Genomic DNA, 20424 nt, shown 5'->3' on the forward strand with positions numbered 1-20424 from the left:
GTTAGAGCAAAGGTACAATGTTACTTGATATTCCGATTAAAGAGTGCAATGTAGACGGTCATATTAATATATATAAAATAAAAGATCGGGTTGCCCCCCGCAAAGCACTTCATTTAAAGTCATAGAGCTCGACTTTCTTATCTTCAAATTGATGCGAAGCCATGGTTTTTCTGATTTAAAGTGAATTAGTTTTGATTTTTTAATCTAACTAGATTTATTTATTTATTTTTTAGAAAATACAAAACCACCTTCAAAATCAGCCCAAGGGCCAAATTTGCCCGGTTTTGACAGTTGGATGGCCTATGTTGTCTGGTTTTGTAGTTGAAGGTTGAAAATCAGACTTTTGTGATAGTTCGAGGGTGAAAATTGGACTTCTCCTTTTTTTTTGGCCTTCGCGCGCGGGGGAGAAGGTGGGCGACGGGCCTTCGTGCGTGCCGTTCCGTCGCGGAGATGCTGATGCCAAGTCGCGGAGAGTGTGTATATTTGCGCGTGGAGGGGGCGAGATTTGCCAAGTTTCTTAATTTGCCAAGGTGGATGCCAAACTTTTGGAGTCTTTTTTTTGATTTGCTATACACAACATATTTTTTTGGGACTAGGATGAGCTTCTCCTTAGGATGCACCTAAACTGAAATGTCTCCCCCATATCAATGCATCCCATCCCAACTGGCACCTCCCAGTTGAAACGGTACATGAGGTTAGCGACCATGATCTCAAGGGTCGTGATCGAAAAGTTCATCCCTTAGCAGATCCTTCGCCCAACCCCGAATGGAAGGAACTAAAGGTCATTTCCTTTGAAGTTGATGTTATCATGAATAGCACTTGTATTCATTATGAGGGCTCTAGGTCCGAATATATACATGTACAGGTATTAGAAAATATGCACAAAACCCCTTATACAATGGGGAAACTACAAAAGATACATATACATCTAACACCCCCCCTCAAACTCAAGGTGGATCAATGACACTGAGTTTGGAGAGATAGAACTTGTGCTGAACTCTGGTTTGTGCCTTAGTAAAGAAATCTGCCAACTGAAGCTTTGAAGGCACATACTGAAGAGCAATAACATCATCTTGTACCTGTGCTCGTGTATAAAAAGCATCAACACCAATATGCTTAGTGAGCTCATGCTTCACCGGATCACGAGCAATGCTAATAGCACCTGTACTGTCAGACAAAAGAGGAGTAGGCCCAGAAACAGAAACACCAAAATCCTCAAGTAGCCACCGCAACCAAGTAACCTCTGCTGTCACAAAAGCCATAGCTCGCAACTCAGCCTCTACACTCGAACGAGAAACTGCTACATGCTTCTTAGGCTCTAGGCCTGAATATATACATGTACAGGTATTAGGAAATATACACCAAATCCCTTATACAACGGAGAAACTACAAAAGATACATATACATCTAACAGATGTCCATGTCACTTCCCATGCCTGCGAATCTCTCGGGTTTGAACTCCTTGGCGTCCTCCCAGACATTTTTATCCCTGCCAAGAGCCCAAGCATTGATCAGGACGGTAGTGGCGGATGTAGGATTGAGCTCCAGGGGGCTCTACTGTTCTTCTTCCTCCTCCCTCTTTAATTCTTCCTCCTCAAATTTGTATGGGGCTTGTGGTGGCTCCAATGGAGTTCTTGGGGGTAGGGGGGCTAGAGCCCCCCTGCCCTCACGCTGGCTCCGCCCCTGAGGATGGGTATCTTAGCAGGGATCATGTAGTCCACCTGTTCTTAGTAGTCCTCCGTGTTGAAGCCGCCGATGAGGGCGGCCGTCACGTCGAGGAGCTCGCGGAAGAGCGTGGTCCGGCCGCCGACCTTGAGGAACCTACCGCCCGACACCGCACTGCACATGACGCTGGTGGTGAAGGCGTAGAGCAGCTCGCTCACGTCCACCTCGTCAGAGCTAGAAAAGGTTGTGCAAAGCATAGATGCTCGGTGGGATATAGCACCTTGACAAAAATCTGCATGCAGCTGGTTTCTGGTTTAATCCAGCCAACCGATGTAATGATATTTGTCATTGAGAGATATATGCTGGAAAAGATTCGAATTTGCAGGGTGCTCTGACATCAGAGATGAAGATATTCAGACCAGCTGATGGGGGATTTTGACAGAGCAACAATCATAAATGGTCGAGCCACTATGCTTCCCTTATGGTGTGTGTTTAGAGACAGTGGCGGATTTACAGGGGGGCTAGGGGGGCTGGAGCCCCCCTACTGCCTGGCAAACCATGGATCCCTCCCCCACAGTGTGACAACCCAGATAATTAAATGCTAAGCAAGAGAAATTAAATATAGCTTTATGCTTAATTAACTAAGAAAAATTGAAATAAATGAATGTGTATGTGCGTATGTGCATGTACCTTTAGGTAAAATACATCTTTTATAGGTTTAAATATATTGTTCACCATCGCCTGAAATGACGAATAGAAAGCAATATGTAAACTTACGTCGCTGGACCAAAAGGAGGCCTTTGCGCTGTCCAGCCACTCGCGGTGCTCCGCATGTCTGTTGCCCTATTTGTCTCCGCATTGGCGGACACGTCCACGATGTGCACCACTCTTGCTTTGGGTTGGCTTTGTAACTGGGCCGGTGAGCCCTGCGTCGTCCATGTCTACACATTATTTTGGCCTTTCGTCATCATCTCTCGGCCCATTGTTTCTGCCGATGCTCCGCGGCTCAGTTGGAGGACTGCGTGCCTCTTACGCGAGATCGGCTGCTCTGGACCTTGCTTCTGCACGATCATGGCCTGACGCGTGCCGCGGCGTGTCCACGGAGGCCTAGCACCTGTCTTCTTGCTGCGTGCGCTTGACGCGGTGGGAAGTAGCTGGCGCCGCCTGTGGGTTTCGTCGGAACAAATCGAGCCTCCTCTTCCGTCCTCCGCCGCAGCACAACTTCTCCCTCCTTTGCTTCCCCCACGCTTGTGCGCAGAAAAAATCAGCTCCGCCTGGTTCCTCGTGCGCCTTCCTCTCTCCAAATTGCTGCCTCGGCCGCTCCGCCCCCGATCTTCCGTGGCGTCACCAGCCTCCACCGCGGTGACCACGTCGGGGTCCCCCGAGCGGCGCAGCGCCGGTGGTGTCGTGCCTAACCAGCTCGCTGCTTTTCTCTGCTCCCTCATCCTCCCGTGCGAACAGGTGCCGCCATTGTGGGCTATGCTTCATCGCCGTTCGCATCCATCTTGCCACGTTCTTCTCCCTCTCAATCCTCCTACAGCTACCGCGGCGAGCCCCCCGTCCCTTGCACCTCTCCTCCTATACCTGTTGCAGCAAGCCTCCCGCTTCTGTTCTAAGCGCCGTTCTCTTCGCCGTGTGTGGGGCCATACGACGGCTCTTGCTGGATGAAGCGGACACGACGTTGCTGTGCAGGGGTGGCCTGCACACTAAATTGGATCGCCGCTCCCTACCATGGCCCATGGGTCACCAGCCGGATAAAGGAGATGGAGGGCCAATGGCAGCAGCGCCATCAGAAGGACCTCCTGGAACCTCCCCCTGCTTCCTGCTCTGTTCTTGCCGGCTGCCGACTTTGGTCACTATGCCCAGGTGACTTTTTTTTATGCTTGCTGTTGTGCTACTGCTACTTGCACATTAGGTGTCCGAAGAAATGTCAGTTCAAGAAAAAAAATTGTTGTTCCTTCTTTCAGTATATGTTGTTATTGCCTTGGTAGATGAGAATCTATTTGAGATACAGTTGTGGAGGAGGCAGTGCTTCCCTTTGAGTTTCTACAGAGATTGGGCGATATGTTTAATGGTTTCGTTGTTTTCTTCCTTCTAATTTGATAGATAGCAAATCTCCTTCAGATACAATATATCTGTTTGTCTCTTACATGTGATCTGTTTTATGGTTAGTCTTGGAGTAACCCTCCAATTTCTGGGAGGTTTCCTGCTAATTTTGAAAGAAGAAAAATCCTACTCATCATGGGAAATATTTGGCAAAAATGAGACAAGGTGGCATTGTCTCTTATTTTTCTGAAATTTAGGGGAAAAAACATGCAACTTGCAACTAAGCCACTGACTTCATTTTAGGTCAATAATTTGTTGTCCTCTTCTATTTATGTGACAGCAATAGGAAGGTCTTAATAAAAAAAAGGAAAATAAGTATTGGGAATTGGCCTACACATTGTTGTTTTTTCTTTATTCTCTCAACAGCATCATCTACAAGCCTCTCACTATATTAGTGATAGATGCTCCCACACATGATACCTTGACTTCATTATGGCTGATGAAGCATTTTTTTTTCTTGGTTGTATTATGGTTCATCATTGTAACCGTCTGAAGCACCCATTGCGTTCTCTATTTCACAGGGCAAGCCATGAATGTTCACAGACCTGACATGCTCTTTGAACTATTTAGGTCCTCAATGAATGATGCAAATGTAGAGTCCAAATATTATCCTATTGTTTGTTGATTTCTTCCTTATTGTAGGACTTACATGCCACACCGAATTCACTGAAATGCTGACATACTCCTATAGTCCTATTAATGCCTCTTACCTCTATCAAACTTTGAGAAGTCATAGCTAACAACACCATTATTTATCCAAATATTTGACAGTTTACTTTTATATACTTCCAAACGCATTCTGGAATCTGGAAGATCTTATAAAATGATGTCAGTTTGTATTTACTTCGTCTTCCTTCTCTCTTCTTAATTGTCTTAATTGCCAGTTTAATTGTCTTCGCAATGCTTACTAGATGGCATCGCATTTTGTGGCGTCTTAATTGTCTTCTTAATTTTCTTCCTTCTCACAGTAGTAGTTTTGCACCTTTGTTTAATTACTCACCTTTAACAATTCATACAATATGGACCTAATTTAGGCAGTGGCCTACATGTAACATACCCGGGCCTCAACGCATCATTCTTAACTGCTTAAAACCTTGGTCCACCGCCCATGGTCAGCCTCACCAACATACCCCACGGATCATACCAGCACATACTCACGTTACCTGCAGGCGCAGCGTTAGCGCGCCAATTTTCCTAGTAATATACACCCTAGGTGATGTTTAAAATTTTTGCAAGAGTGATCAAATTCCAATTTAAAGTGGTCACATGAAATGATGAAATAATTCAAATAGTTACAAACATGCTTTGAAAATAATTTTTAAACCATAGTTCAAATAAACTTTTGCCCAAAACCAAAGTTGTAGAGTTTTAAATGTTGAAAAATTTTCGTGTTCAAGGATTTCAAGTTGCTACACAAAAATTGAAGAAAAATTTGAATTTGGATTCGAATAGGGCAATAATGCACATTTGTCAAGAATTTAAATTTAACTCTTGGTTTGGTTTTCAAACGGGTTTGTGCCTGAAACAAAAGTTGTAGCATTTGAAATTTACTACAACTTTCGTATTCAAAAATTTTCATGTTTAAATAGAACATTTTGAACTAAACGCAGTCAAAACCACGTTGAACGGCTCCCTCTTTCTCCCTTCCCTCTCTCTCTTCTTTCATCCCCTGCACTCGAGAGCATGGCAGAGCAGCTCGCTGCGCCCCCTGCTGCAACCACTGCCGGCCATAAGTGCCTTCGCCGTATGCCCCCGCTGACCTTCCCTTCCATCCCGTCACCGCGACAGCACGTCTCCCTCCTCGCCGCGCCCGTGACCCGGCTTCAATGCCGCTCCGCGACGCCGCCGTAGCGACAAGCGAGCCCGGCCGCGCGCCCGCCCGAGCCGCTGCCCACGGCTGGCCTTCAATGCCGCGAGCCTGCCCCTGCTGCACGCGCCGGCATCTCCCCTCCACGGCCCCTCTACAAGGCTTCGGCCTGAAGCCCTTTTCTCTCCCCTCCCATCCTCTGCGCCTTTCTTCTTCCTCGGTTTGCATCAGAGCAGAGCAGTGCCGAGCTGAGCCGCCGGCGAGCAGCCCCTCCTCCTTGACTCCGCCCCTTCCAAATCACCACGCCCCAGGCCTCCCTCACCACCCCAGCTCGCCCCTCGACCCACCCTCGCCAAGCCCTTCCCTCCCCTCGGTCGGGATCGAGCGAACAGAGTGCCGCCGACTATCCCGAGATCCACCTCGCCGTCACCAACCTACCTCCGGCCTCCCTCTGCCCAGTTTAGGTACTAGAATCGGCCCCCCACGACCTCGCGATGCTCATGCTCACGTTACTTCCTCACGTTCGCCAGCGTGCTCGCCGGAACGCGGGAGAGCTGCCGCGGCCAAACGCCATGGCCGCTGCTACTCGTGGCCAGCCCTCCTCTGGCCACCCCACCCCCAACCGACCCATGGAACAGCTTCCCCTCGCCCCAGAGAAGCTCCCGGACCCGGCCCCCATCGCCATCCCTCACAGGAGCTCGCCGGAGCGCCGCCGCCATTGCCGGTGAGCTGCTGCTCCCGTGGGCGACCCACATCCGGCCACCTCCGCCTGCCCCGAAGCCGCCCACAAGGTAGCCCTCGATGCCCTCGTGCTCCCCCACCCCTTTCCCCTCGCCGCCGGCGAGCCCCCTCGCCGGAATCCGAGCTCCTCGCCGGCAGCCATGGCCAAGGACCGAACTGCGATCGCCCAAATAGTGCTAGGGTGATTTCTGCAAAAGTTCAGGGGCATATCTGCAGTTAATTTTGTTTCAAAATGGCTGTCACTTGTAAAAACCATGTAAAATCATAGAAAAATCGTAAAATAGTAAATGAGGACTTTTTGGAATTATTGAGAACAGATCTACACCCTGGAACCATAATATGACATGCTTTAGTTTAATATTTTGACCATAACAATGGATATATGCTTAATAGTGTTTAAATGCTAGTTGAACTTGTCTTTTTCATAACTACAGTTTGGTACCATGAAATGACATGAAATTTTTATGGTAGTATATAAATGTGATTATAGTGTGTATGTAAAAATTTCAATTCTATTACTGTTCCCTAGAAATAGTTCTTGATAAATATTGTTTTGGGCAAATAGATTGGTAGATGCACTTGTTCATGATGTTGTAGTGTAGATATGCATGTGAATTTTTTTACAGTAGGTTCCAATTGTTGCATAAATGCTATGGAAAAAGTTTGAGGCACATATCTACTATCTAGCATGCACTTTAGATTTTGTTCATGTATAGGTGCGCTAAGTCAATATAAATAGTTATATTGCTCAGAAAAATCTGAAAAATTTACCAGAGTCTAATTTTGGGTAGTTAGTCATTCTATTAAAATTTGAAGTTCATACTCCCCGTAGAACCAAAGTTAAAGCAAATCTTTGCAAGTTAGATCCACTTTTGTTTATTTTCTTGTACATGCACAGTAAATTCTGAAAAATTCACAGTAGGATATTTTCACGTTTCTAAGTGTTCTGTAAAAATTTTAACACTAGTACATTTATGTTTTTCTCTGTACAAATTAATTTAGGTTCTAGTAGTGTGGTTTTGCTGTAATTTCTGTAATTAATCTGCTCCATAAAATTATCTAAATTTTTTACAGTAAACTAGTTGATCAGAGAGGTACGTTGTGTAAAAATCTCAACCCCAGAAACTGTCTCTAGTAGTTGTTATGAATATTCTATGTTTGCTTTTGAGAAATAACAATATCTAAAATACCCCCCCCCTAACCTAATGAAGTAAGTAAACGAAATAAATAATCTAAAAACGATTGCTCAAGAAATTGAGAATGGAATAAGCTCCTACTTAATTTGAATTTTGTTGGATTGCAATTTTATAGGAAAGAAAGAAATAAATCGTTACCACTAAAGTAACTAATGCATGTGCATTTCATATAGAATCGACGACTCTCGCTGATGGAACGTACGAGCTGGTGCCGGAGTCCGAGAGTGAGCAGTGTGAAGCTCAAGTGAATCTAACTTAAGACCCGAATCAAGTTTCGGAAGAGTCCAAGACTAGCTATGCTCAGGAAGGCAAACCCCGGAGTATGACCTATTACTTTCAATTTTATGCAACTTATTATTTTTATATACTTGTGCATTTAAGTTTATAGGAGTTGATTGAAACCTTAGTTGTATGATTCTATGTACCTATGTTTGAACACTAGTATGTGTAGATCGCTAGATAGCTATGCTAATGATTCAGTAGAAGTCGAGTGATTTTCTGTCACTCGCGAGCTTATAGGAGTTGAATGTCTTCTACATACTGCAATCATAAGGTTCATGGACGGGACTATGATACTTGTTGATGCCCTGTCTGTTTAGTGAAAAATATAAGGCCGCAGTGTGTGGTAGTGGTGGTAAGTGTTTAAACGTACTAACCACATACCGAGAAATATGGTAATCGGTAAGTTTAAGTACCTGATCGGATCGGGGAGTGGACTTTTCTCAAACCCTCTTTGAACTTGTTCTCATGAGCGCACATGCGCGTACAGAGTCTGCGTACTCTGTAGTCGAGGATGGTGACCCTGATACACGAGTCGGAAAGAAAGGGGAAATATTGCGTGGGGACTTGGTTCCCATGCGTGTGTTTAGGTCTGCCTGGCCAGGTTAACAAATTCGATTCAAATCGTCCGTTTCTCACGGTTATTGAGACTGCTTAACCCTTTTTGCCACATAGAGTAAGAAGTGGAACAATGATGATGATGAATATGGTTGAATGATGAAAAATAATTATTTTTCACCATGTATGCTATTGGATAGATGCTCACTTAGAAGGGTTAATTGAACTAGAATTTTGAAGCTAAAATCGGAAATTAAGGATTTACTCTTAGGCCCTGTTTAGTTCCAAAAAAATTTCTGCAGTACTTGTCACATCGAATTTTTTTTGACACATGCATAGAGTATTAAACGGAGTTGAAAAAAATAACTAATTACGCAGTCTAACTGATTAGGATGATATGAATCTTTTAAGCCTAATTAGTCCATGATTAGACATTATTTGTCAAATAACAACGAAATGTGCTACAGTACCAAAACCCAAATTTTTCACCAACTAAACACGCCCTTAGTTGCTTTTCGGCGAAACAAACCCCTCCAGCCAAAAACTTTGCGTGTCTAGGTAGTGGGCTAAGTATATCCATAGTCGGGTAAATCTTGCTGAGTATTAGTATACTCAGGCTTACTTGTGACTCAATTTTGTTTTCAGGTGATACGTTTGAAGATCCGATAGCTAGCTTGACTTGGCCGTGTACTTTACCTCCTGGTTGGTCGGTGGAGTGGGATCCGACTCCGGTCAACGATGACAATATCGAATGATGTTATGTACGGGCTTCATCATGACATCCTGTATCGTCGTTTAGAACTCGCTTTATTTCCGATGCAGTTGAACTCTGAACTACTTTAATTTTGAACTTCTAGTACCTTTCTGATATTTCAAACTTGGTTTGTAATATTTAAGTTAACACTCTGTGATGTAAGAATTTATGAAATGTTGTACTCTCTGGGCTCTCCTTCGTGTGAGTTGTATGTAAGCTTTGAGTTTCGATCGCAACTCAAGTGGTTTCATCGGGACTTTTCCTGATGGGACTGCCGGGTTACCCCGTTTGAAGTGCGTGTTAGCCGGAATTTTCTTGATAGGGATGGTTAGCGTACTTGAACCGGATTAATTTGGACGGTTCTGGCACACACAACTCCCCTAAAAATTTTAGCACTATTGATGAAGAAAGGGAGAAGCTCAAGGTAGAAGAAGGTCATCAGCCCCGTTGCTCGTTCCTGGATTCGCCCCTGTTTAGAGAGTGTGTTATTGTTAATTTATTAGTTAAAATTCCCTTGGTTTAGATCTTGCTGGTGAATGCATGGTGGCTGACATATGACTGCAGCGCAGTGCTCCACGTTTGCAAAAGCTTGCAGTTCCGTGTCCCGAGCCAGACTTCAAACTAGGCAGTGTAGCTAATTGTTGGGTACGAACAGGTGGTACATGGAGCAACTTCTTTGCCATTGCCGCGAGGCCAAAAATGGTGGAGCTTGCTAATTTTCATTTCAGCCAAAAAGGGCACGCGCACCCCTGTTCGCCCCTCGAAAAAAACTCCCCATTAATAGCTGCAGGCCAGCTTGAGCCGACGCCATCCAGCCGTCCATCCGCCCATCTCCGGCCGTCCAGACGGCGCCGCGGCCAACGTTTCCCTCCCCTTCACCCCCGCCGGGCGGGCCCACCTCCCCATGCTTTATTAGCTCGTCGGCATCGGCCTCGACCTCGACCTCGGCGACTCCTTCCCGACGAAGCAAAGCAATCGAACCCGCCGCGCCGCCGCCGCTGCCGCCGCCCACGCTCAACGACGCGATATCTCCGTCATGTCGAGGTGCGTCCGTTTCCCTCTCGCGCGTACGGCGCTCTCTTCCTCGCCAGCGGCCGCTTGCTCGCGTTCCCGCGGCCGCGGCCGGCGGCGCTCGGCGTGGCGTTCGATTAGCTAGATAGTCTCCTCGCTTGATTGGCCTGTGGTTTGTGGCGTCGCCCGGAGGACAGGGCATTCAGTCTATTGTCCATGGAGCTAGGTGCTTGCATTTTTTTTTCTCCTTCTGAATTTAGGGTCTGATACGGGCTCGAATTTCGTCACGATTATATTTGGGCTCGCCTTGTTCAAGTCGAGCTTGGTTTCTGTATCCACGTGGTTGTGCTGGACAGCTGGAAGTATGAAAGAAATTGTCGCGGTTGTTTCTTTTTTCTTCTGAATTTTTAGCAGTAAACTAAATTAAATCTGCACGTTACTGGCAATTGAAAATGGTAGCCACGCATCAGGAATTGCAGAAGAGAATGCAAAGCTTGATCAGGTGCAGCAAATTCAGTTTAGGCCTTTAGGGCCTGATGAGAAACTCATAAGTCATGACTGCCTGTGTTTCCTTATGAAAACCATTGTATTAGCCATTTGGAACTCTGTTTGCTTGTTTGAATGAAACTTTTGCAGAGTTCAGTTGTTTTTTTTAACAACGACGACTTCTTGTTCGTGAAAATTAATTTGCACTGATGTTTCCTGGCACATTTTACAGGTGTGCTGAGTCACGAAAGATGGATTGTTGGCGTTTTCAGTTGAACCCATATGCAGCTCCGTTCGTGCCTTCCTCCATGGGCAGCTCTGCAGCAGAAAGGAGCTTGAATCAAAGGACCTGCTCCGGCAACCAATCAGGTGAAGCTGACAAGACCGAGACCGCCGACAGATCCGCGGAGTACGACCTCCCGGACTCGCTTTCCTTGGATTTCTACGCCGAGAGCCTGGCCAAGCTCAACATCTCCGCCGACTCCTCCTTGAAAGGAGACGCTGCTGACAGCGCGTTGCTCGATCCGTCAGAATATTTGGGGAGCGATCCGGACATCCACCTCCCGAGCGTGGTGGCTTACCTCTCCCACATGTTCCCCAATGTCTCTGCCGACTTCATTAACGACGCGCTCAAGCTCCAGGAGTTTGACGTGGATCTAACCATCGACATGCTTTCTCACTTGGTACGTGATCCAATCCAAGCCGTACGTTCCCTTTTCGATCATGGTCATCAGTGAAGTTGATGGGTTATGTATGGTCAATCGGAATGCTTCCTGTGATGATCTTCTTTCCCTTATCGAACTTGTATGCCAGTGTGAAGCTGATGGGTATGGTCATTCTGCTGAACCCGTGCGTCAGGAAAATGGCACCCCGAAGCGTCAGCATTGGGGCACCGAGAAGTCGCTGAAAGGCGCCTTCGCCGCCAATCTGCAAGATAAATGACTGTGCTCAGCTACATCCTCATCGCCAAGATTGGGTGTACCTCCTCTAAAATAGAGGCTGGATGTATACTAAGTAGTGTGAGTGTGAAGTTCTTGCTGCCGTACGAGGTACGATCATCCTGAAGATGATCTGAAGTGATTCAGTCAGGGGCAGAAGCAACAAAGACCAATGTCCTGCCTTGTTGGGACGGATTTTATTTCGGTTGTAAAGTCTTCTGTTCTGTCCCACCATGCTTCCAGCTGCACCATTTTTTATCGTAGCTGTACAGCTCTTCTGGTGATTTGGAAGTCAGGGATCTTGTACTGTCTGTTTCTGTACAGTTGTACTGTCAATCTATCCGTCGCCTGTCAGCAGGTAAAAGCAACCATTGGTTTGTGCTGACTTCCACTGCGTTCAGTGTGGTCAGATGAACTCTGATGAGAGCATGTCTTTACTTACAAGATCGGCATGAGCATGAGTGCAAGCAAGCGTCAGCATTGATGTGTAGCTGGATGCGATATGAAATTTTCATGTGTGTGAACCAAACGCAGCCCAAGAGTGGATTGCACGAGATATGTGTTCCTTCACTTTGCTTGCGTAGTTTAATAGGCTGAAAAAGTTTTGTGCCCCGTTTTTTTCTTAAAAATGACAAAAGCAAAAAAGCTTTACATCTGTCGGTGCAATTTTTTAAACATCTCCTCTGCTCCAAATTATACATTTTTCAAATTTTCTAGATACATAGATGTTGCTATTCTAAATACATAATGAAAATTATATATCTAAAAAAATCAAAATAACCTATAATTTAGAAAGAGGCGGATTGCGTCAGCATGCTAATAAAATTGCCTCGTTCGAGCCTTTCAGTCCGACTCATGCAATACTATCTGTGACATGTCTATATACGTGTGGTACTGTGGTGTGCCATGTGTTTTCACGTGTACGAACCAAACGCAACCCAGGAGTGGATTGCACGAGATACGTGTTACTTGACTTTTTGCTTGCGTAGTCTAATAGGCTGAAAAGTTTTTGCGCCTATGGGTGTGTTTAATTGGTGAAAAAAAAATTAGATTTTGGTACTGTAGCACATTTCATTGTTACTTGACAAATAATTTTTAATCATGAACTAATTAGGCTTAAAAGATTCATCTCGTGATAATCAGCTAGACTGTGTAATTAGTTATTTTTTCAACTGCATTTAATGCTCCATGTATGTGTCTAAAAATTTGATGTGACAAGTACTGTAGAAAATTTTTTGAGAATCAAACAGGGCCTATGTTTTTTCCAAGACGAGGTTGGTGGTGACCCTCCGCCTGCCGTCTCTAGCGGCGACTTGATTTAAGGTGGGGTGGGGTGATTTGCAAAAGTTGAGATTAGGATGGGATGAGTGGAGCGGTTTAAGTGCTAAAACTACCCACCTCTGCCCATAGCCCTCGGACGAGGATTCTATGGTTTTGATTGGGGTTTCTAAAGTTTGCACAAGAGGCTTGGTTTCCATACGATATGATGTGTTTCTAAATATATAAATTTTATTATGTATCTAGATCACACTATGTCTAACTACATAATAAAAATTGTGTGTATAAAAATGAAAATGGCCTATAATTTAGAATAGATGGAGTGACTACGTCAGCTTGGTAAGGGAATTGCTTCGCGTGCGAGACTTCACCTTGACTCATGCAATACGACGACCTATGAGGCTATGACATGTCTATGTGTTTTTGGACACGGTTACACTTGCACGCATGACATCGTGTTTCATGGTACAACGAAGTGAGACGTGAGCAGCAAAACAATTCGTGCTTGCCGCTACTCAAGCTTGCTCGTGTAGTTTGATTTGATCGACCTTTTTTCAACAAAGTCTTCTTTTGCTTTGCATCTCATGATTTTCCTTCCAATGGAAGGAAAACGAAATTCATGCATTATGTTTGCTACAACCAGTCAACAGTGTTTTTCTCTTACACCAAACTAGCACCAGCCAGCTAGTAGTATTTTTCTATCAGAATAAATCAGCATCAGCCACCAGCCACAGCACAACGACAAGAGTGATGCTTGGCTTTGCTTTTTTCTTTCCCTTTTGAGAATTTTTTTTGATAGCTACGAAAAAAATCGAATGCGCACATGCCGTCACATCAAGGACAAAGAAAAAGGGCAGCGTGAAAGCGCACGTGTGCAATCTAGCGTGGGGACAAAGAGCACCGTGTCCATTTCAGCCTTCTCTCATCGACACCACGGGCCCACCAGCCAGAGGCACTCCGTGAACCCAACCCACTGGCCGCTGCTGCCCTCGTTCAGAGAGTCGGCAGGCGAAAGCAGCAGCCGAAAATTGTGGCCGCGCACGGCGACGACCGCGCCGACGGCCACGAGCTCCTCGCCTTCCCCCCGCCGCGTCCTCTCCATCCGCCCCAGCTAGGCCCTCCCCTCCCCTCCCCTCACGCCGCGTCCGGCATCCAGGGCCCCAGGCTCCAGCTCCAGCTCCAGCTCCAGCTCCAGGCCGCCCCTCCCCTTGCATCTCGCGTTCGCGGCGGTGGTTTCAGGTACGCCTTCGCAGCTCGTTCGAGTCCCATCCGAAGTTGTTCTAGCTGATTGAAGCGGCATGTTGGCTATTTGCACTGGATGCGACGTGATTACCAGTTGGGTTTGATTTTTTTACCTGTCTACCTAGTATTTGGATACGGTTGATATGGGCAAGCCGTCGCAAGTTTGTTTCCCGTTGGTAATCATTTAGGTTTACAGTTCCTTCTGCAATTGCCGCGAATCTCATGCTAGTTACTGTTTTTTAATGTATAATATAATCCTGTTCTTATGTCTGATGATTTATTCAATTGGCCTAGTCGTTGACGTTTATGTATTGGTGTCAAGCATAGGTAGCATTTTCGGACATCAGAATGGTTCCTCTAGTGCAGTACATGAGGACCCAATGGCAGTGCAAGGAACACAATTGTGTTCCTCTTGTGTAATGCCGCAGTGTGCTTTTTTTACCGGAAACTATATATCCATCTGACCATCTCTTAAGAAGTTATCTTTATTTTTCCTTTGTCAGGACAACGTTATGGAATGCATAACAACAAGTTTTGCAAGGTAATCTGCTCCTGCGATCCTGTTGTTTGAATTGCTTTTTACTAGATTTTCAATTTTCGGGTCTCCTTTACCTGATCTTAATTTCGTAAAGTAGTACATTCACATCTTTCTGGACTACATGTGCATCGAACCTGATAACATGGTTCCATTTTTCTTTCCCGTTAATTTTAACATGTCATATTTTTTTTCTCAAGAAATGTGGGAAAAGAGCACAACTTCGTATGTTCAAGTAAGTTGGCATCTGAGATCCAATGGGTTCCCAGAAGGATTTGCTGCTATGCCCCCAGTTTGACAAACTTCAGTCAATGGCACAAGTCCACTGCTATCGTATATCCCATGAGCCCAATAATTGGAAGACGTTCACGCTGGAGATTCTTTGCAGCAAGTTTGAACTTAGAAGATGGCCCTGCACCCTCCGGCTCAACATCATCTTCATCGGAGCAGACTGCCGGAGGTGATGCATCTGAAAATCTGCTTTCCCAAAAGCCGAGTTCTGATGAGGTATCCATTGAACTCAAACGTTATGTTGTTTCACTTATGCAGTCACAATTCTACTACACGGTACCTTTTTTTTTCTCAAATACGCAAGAGATCTGTGCATCATTGCATTCAGAAGAAGAAATGCGCATAGACGCCCCCCCCCCACCACACACACACACACACACACACACACCAGATATACAACACAGTACTGAAAACAGACAAATTTTCGTTTCTGATCAATCCAGAATTTCTTCTACCACCTCAGATGGCTGTACTAGATATTTTTTCTGCTATTAAGATTAAAGCATAAAATTATTTGTTGCTTGCATGCACATCTTTTACATTCCACTCTCTATTTGTGGAATTTGGTCAATTGGAGGCTTGATGTGCAGCGTTTAACATGAGAGAAAGTTACATCTACATCTCCTATGACTATGTGTCTCTTCCCTATTTGACACATTTAACTTGAAAGTCACCGTGATTGCTATAATAAGGGAATATTTATTAAACCTGGTCAGATCCTTGTGTAATTCATGACTCACCATCTAGATTAAGCTAATCTCCTTATAGTACTGGTTTGTTTGTCGATTGGATTAAAATTTGAAACTTCAGATGAATAAAGAACAAGACCAGGATGTTACATTTAATTTTTTTAGTTCGAAAATCGTGAATCCTAATTTTCCTGCCTCCCTTTTATTTTTGTAATTTTGCAGTTGAAGTCTCTTTTGGCTGATTCAGAACGAAGTAAGCTTTTGAGAAGGCTCAGCGAAGCAAATCAATATAATCGGTTCCTCAAGAGACAGGTTTTTTTAGTGTTCTCTTGCAAATAGTTCAGTAGATTGCATTTTCACAGTGAACAGTGTTCTTCCTACTTTTTAGTCTCCCAAATACTAAGGTGCCATAATGGCTGCTCAGTTTCTTACTCTTTTGAATAACATCAAGACATTTAATGAATACATCACCGAGTCACTGTTTTGCTATCATGAGGTGGTCAGCAAGATACAATGGATTTGCTTTGATCATGTATATAGATGGTTATTATTGAAAGAATATAGAGTAGTTGCTATGTTAAATTTGCAAAATGCTAACTTGATTTTATGTTGTGCAGCTGCAACTAAAGGATGATGCAGTCATAAAGTTCAAAAGTGAACTTGCTGCTTTGGAACTAGAACTGCAGGTTGGCTCTTACAGCCTTTTCTTCTTTTAATGATTACACTTGATGTTTAATTCTGTATGCATCAAGTTGTAGACTTTTAGAAGAAAAAAATGTGGGCCCTGCTTTGTGTCCGCCGTATATTTGAATGTTAGCAAAACTGCGTTGTCCCAGATCATCACAAGAAAATCTACTATTGCTTTTTTTTGGGGGGGGGGGGTGCTGATCAGTCAGCTTCCCTCATTTCTTTAGCTTCTGTATGATAATCTGTTTGTGATGTAGAAATATTTCCCATAATTATATCAAAGTCGAATAATATTTGCGCTTGTTTCCACTAATGGGGAGGAGAATATTGAAATATCCTGTGTTTGTCGTTACAACTGGGCTTAAAGTAATATTTCCTTTAATCAAGGTATAGGGGATGAACATAATTGATTGTGTTTTTACTCAAGCAAGTGTTTATACTTTTGTACATCTACTCTTCTATTGGTGTCAACAGGCTCTGGTTGGACTAGCTGAAGAGATTGCTAATTTTGATGTTCCGTTAAGGTCTAGGAAGATAAATGGAAAATATATTCAATCTCTTCTTCTCTCCAGATTAGAGGGTAAGTTGTAGAAAGGAGCATGCAATGCTTCAAGTTGAATCAACATCTGAAAATTTGGTGACAAATTATATTTGCTCCCTGCAGCTGTTTATGGTAAAATTATGGAACAAATAAAGGATGTTGACTCTTTAAAGCCCCGGGAAGTTTCTGTATACTGGGTTGGCATGGCTGAGGTAAACAATTTTGACTTGTTATTTCGCAGCAATATATGGACACACCCCCCCTCCCCCTCCCCGTCACGTTATACTCATGTGTTTGCTACTGTCCCTTGGTCTTTTCTCTTTAGTTCTTATAAGTCTGCTGATGTATGTTTCCACATCAGAATGTGCAAATTATGGGCTCATTTGACGGGTGGTCCCAAGGGGAGACAATGTCCATGGAGTATTCAGGTGACTATGGAAGATTCTCTGCAACTCTGAAGCTAAGACCTGGAAGGTTAGTTTTATCAGTTTTTTTCCCCATGCTGAACAGTTCGTCTCTTCACGTAAATATACTCATTGTGTGCCCCGTGAAGGTATGAGATCAAGTTCTTGGTTGATGGGGAGTGGAGATTGTCACCTGAATACCCCATGGCTGGCGAGGGAATGATGCAGAACAACACTCTTGTCGTGGAGTAGCAGAATTTTCTCTTCTAGCATCTTAGTAATTCGGTAGATCAGAAACAACTCCGAAGTGTATCTCCACTCCTTCCTTCCCCTGTAATATGTTGCTACCGTGCGGTTGCCTCACAGAACACAAATGTTTTGTGAAATGCATGCCTCCAGAGTCCAGATGCCTGTTGTATATTTGGCATTCAAGATTTCCTTTTTATATCCAGTGGTTTATATTCAACATTACCCTGAGCCCTACCAAGTAACAAATCTCATAGCACAAAGACAAAACTTTCATCATTTCAATAAAAGTTCACTCTTTCGTCCTTTTCTTTTTTGATAATAATATCCTTTCTGATGCCCTTTATTGAGCACTAGTTTCATAGGGAACAATCCACTCTTCTGATTAATCTAACAAAATCTAAACCCTTTGAAAGAAAAAACCGGGAACGTCCGGACCAAGCTCTGTCATCATCTTGTTCACAGCAGCTACCAGTTCATCCTCGCGTCCTCTTCGCTTCACCGCCTCGATGAGCCTCTCCCGGATCTCGTCGGAGCTGGTCAGCTGGTCACGCCATAGGCGGAGCCCAAGCTCCCGAATGGGCGTCTTGCGATTGGTGGGGACGAATGTCCAGTCCATGTACATCAACATGTCTCGGGTCATCTTGACGGCCTCGACGTGCTGATTCCACTTGGCCAGCAGCTCCTGCAAGAACGCGGCGCCGCCCTTCGCCGGAGCAGCGTCGTTCAGAGTCCTCCAGAGGCTCTGAACTTCAGAGGCCATGGCGGTCTCCATCGCCGAGTACAGCTCGGCGCCCTTTTTATAGAGGACCATATTGTAGGCGTTCCTGTTGGCTCAATAGAAATTGATCCGATTATGATCAAACTGGGAAGACAGAAGGAAAAGGAGAATGGGGGGGGGGGGGGGGGGGAGCGGGGCAGAGAGGTGAACATGATCAACCTGTACAGCATCTGAAGCAACATGGTTGTGCTGCCTTGAGCGTAGAATTCGCTGATGGCCTGCGTCGCCATCATGCATGCGCCGGCGAAGAATTCTGGGTCTTGCCTGTGCTTGAAAGGCTCTGCCTTCAAACCGCGCCGCCAAGCGGGCTTGCCTTTGTTTACCAACTTCTGTTCTTCCCGTGATTTCTCCATCTTATGCCTGCAGAATCGCGATCGCGAATTGTCAGTGGCGGGTCTAGAATTTTACTGGCGGGTATGCCGCCAAAAAAAATTCAACTAACAATACAAAAATTTCTACTAATAATACAAAATTTATCGAAAATTTTGACATTAACATATAAAGTAAAACACAAAAAAATGTTCAATGACATTGGGTGCTCCTGCGTGAACAAAACTCACAAGGCTTCATGGAACCTTTTTCTTTTGCGGGTTAATCTTCCAATCGTGAACTTACCTAGAAGTCTTCATGGAACTTGGAAGGATCATAAAGATAGGAACGCACCTGTACCGTGAGTCCGTGAAGGCTTTGGAACACGGGATACTAGCAGGGTACTAGCAGACTGCAGTCGCAGGAGATTGAGCGTCGCTGCTTGTGCTGCCGTCGGCCGCCTGCCAGATGATGAATGGACAGCACACGGACTCACGGAGGCGGCGGCGGCTCAGCCATGGGATCGAATGCGAACCGAAAGGAAACGTCGCACTCGAGCACCTCGCGGCGGTAGTGACGGACTAGAATATGAAGTGCTTTTTCCTTTTGCTAAACGGGCCGACTACAATTTGGTTGGGCTGGACCACAGGGTATACTATGTAGCTCTGCCCCAGCGAGTTGTGTGTTACGAATAGGATCATGATCTATGTTAATTTGCAAACTATATCTTTGATCAAACTCGTAAATTGAACCTCATCAACTACGAAATCGACGCTAAAAGAACATTGGATGATTGGGGAAATCCGAGGCAAATGTGTCTGGGCTTTCGTTCGCAATTCAGGACCAGTTTAACAATGGGACCTCACAGATAAAGATGAAACTATGCTAGTATAAGATTTTTACCAACAGATCGGAACAATCCAAAAGAACAGAGTAACGCTTTCGCACCATGCCCTGCCCCCAAAAGAAGAAGAAGAAGAAACCATTCATCACAGACTTGATACTAGTTCCAGAACGCGATTGAGGTATAGCGAGTAATAACCCGTGAGCTCGTCGCCGGTTCATCGCGCCTCCTCTCGTCGATAGTTCGTTGATCGCCGGTTCCTCGCTCCTCCAATCCTTGAGAACGTACGGTTCCCCCACCGACCACCGCCGAGTCACTTGGAGAGCCGCCGCCGCCGCCGCCGCGAGACCGTCTAGGCTTGGAAGGGGAACGAGTACGATGGGCAGGGATGGGGTTTACCTTTTTTTTTACCCGGTTATATATTAAGTAGTACTCCGTATATAATGCGTAATACCCACGCCCTAAATAATCCTTTGCCTGTGGGTCCTCGATGATTTCTACCTGTACCCTACCCAAAGCTTATGACTATAATTATGGGCTCAGGTGACTATGGAGGATTCTCTGCGCTGCGACTCAACCTGCGGCCGTCCACAACCCTTCTAGTAGGAAGTTTTCATAGTATTAATGAGACTGCCAAATAAGTAATTTGGTGAAATGATAAAAGAGTTAATAATAAAAAAGATAGATATAATTTCTCATGCAAGATAACATACTATCTATCTACACAAGAATCAAGGATGAGAGAAAGGTAATAGGATGAGGCAAGAAGAGAGAAGAGAGAGGATTGGATGAGATTTTTTGTATTTATTATGGGAATTATACATCAAGAATATAGTGTCTATAAATAATTTTTACTCTATTTTTTCTTTAGACACCACATATAGACACTATCGTTTGGATGTTATTATTACCAGTCCAGTTTTCCCATGCCGATTAGTTCACCTCTTCACGTAAACAAACATATGGCGTGCCTCATGAAGGCCTGAGATAAGTTATTGGTCGGGGACATTATCACATCAATATGGCTTCATTATCT

General features: G+C 44.8%; 3 protein-coding genes across 4 annotated transcripts; 2 read left to right on the forward strand and 1 right to left on the reverse strand.

Moving 5' to 3' along the window:
• Window positions 1–10030: 10030 nt before the first annotated feature.
• On the forward strand, window positions 10031–11926 carry LOC120641982. Its single transcript, XM_039918369.1, has 3 exons — window positions 10031–10150; window positions 10836–11286; window positions 11417–11926. Exons 1-3 carry the CDS (start codon window positions 10143–10145, stop codon window positions 11543–11545), a joined length of 588 nt encoding a protein of 195 aa, XP_039774303.1. The 5' UTR covers window positions 10031–10142; the 3' UTR covers window positions 11546–11926.
• A 1882-nt stretch (window positions 11927–13808) lies between these two features.
• LOC120642058 (protein PTST, chloroplastic-like) lies at window positions 13809–17760 on the forward strand. The gene is made up of 9 exons (XM_039918482.1): window positions 13809–14058; window positions 14565–14602; window positions 14797–15103; window positions 15799–15888; window positions 16194–16262; window positions 16738–16843; window positions 16928–17016; window positions 17166–17278; window positions 17358–17760. The coding sequence occupies exons 2-9, from the start codon at window positions 14574–14576 to the stop codon at window positions 17458–17460; spliced, it is 906 nt and encodes a 301-aa protein (XP_039774416.1). The 5' UTR covers window positions 13809–14058; window positions 14565–14573; the 3' UTR covers window positions 17461–17760.
• Window positions 17709–19796, reverse strand: LOC120642139 (cullin-3B-like). 2 transcript variants are annotated; one of them, XM_039918587.1, is made up of 3 exons: window positions 19587–19772; window positions 18395–18595; window positions 17709–18281 (listed from the first exon to the last, which is right to left on the reverse strand). In XM_039918587.1, exons 1-3 carry the CDS (start codon window positions 19607–19609, stop codon window positions 17855–17857), a joined length of 651 nt encoding a protein of 216 aa, XP_039774521.1. In that variant the 5' UTR covers window positions 19610–19772; the 3' UTR covers window positions 17709–17854. The 2 variants fall into 2 exon arrangements, with proteins under 2 accessions (XP_039774521.1, XP_039774606.1); XM_039918672.1 differs by having other exon boundaries at window positions 17737–18281; window positions 18899–19796.
• Between the last annotated feature and the right edge of the window lie 628 nt (window positions 19797–20424).

The sequence above is a fragment of the Panicum virgatum genome, chromosome 1K (assembly GCF_016808335.1).
Source record: "Panicum virgatum strain AP13 chromosome 1K, P.virgatum_v5, whole genome shotgun sequence".
NCBI lineage: Eukaryota > Viridiplantae > Streptophyta > Magnoliopsida > Poales > Poaceae > Panicum > Panicum virgatum.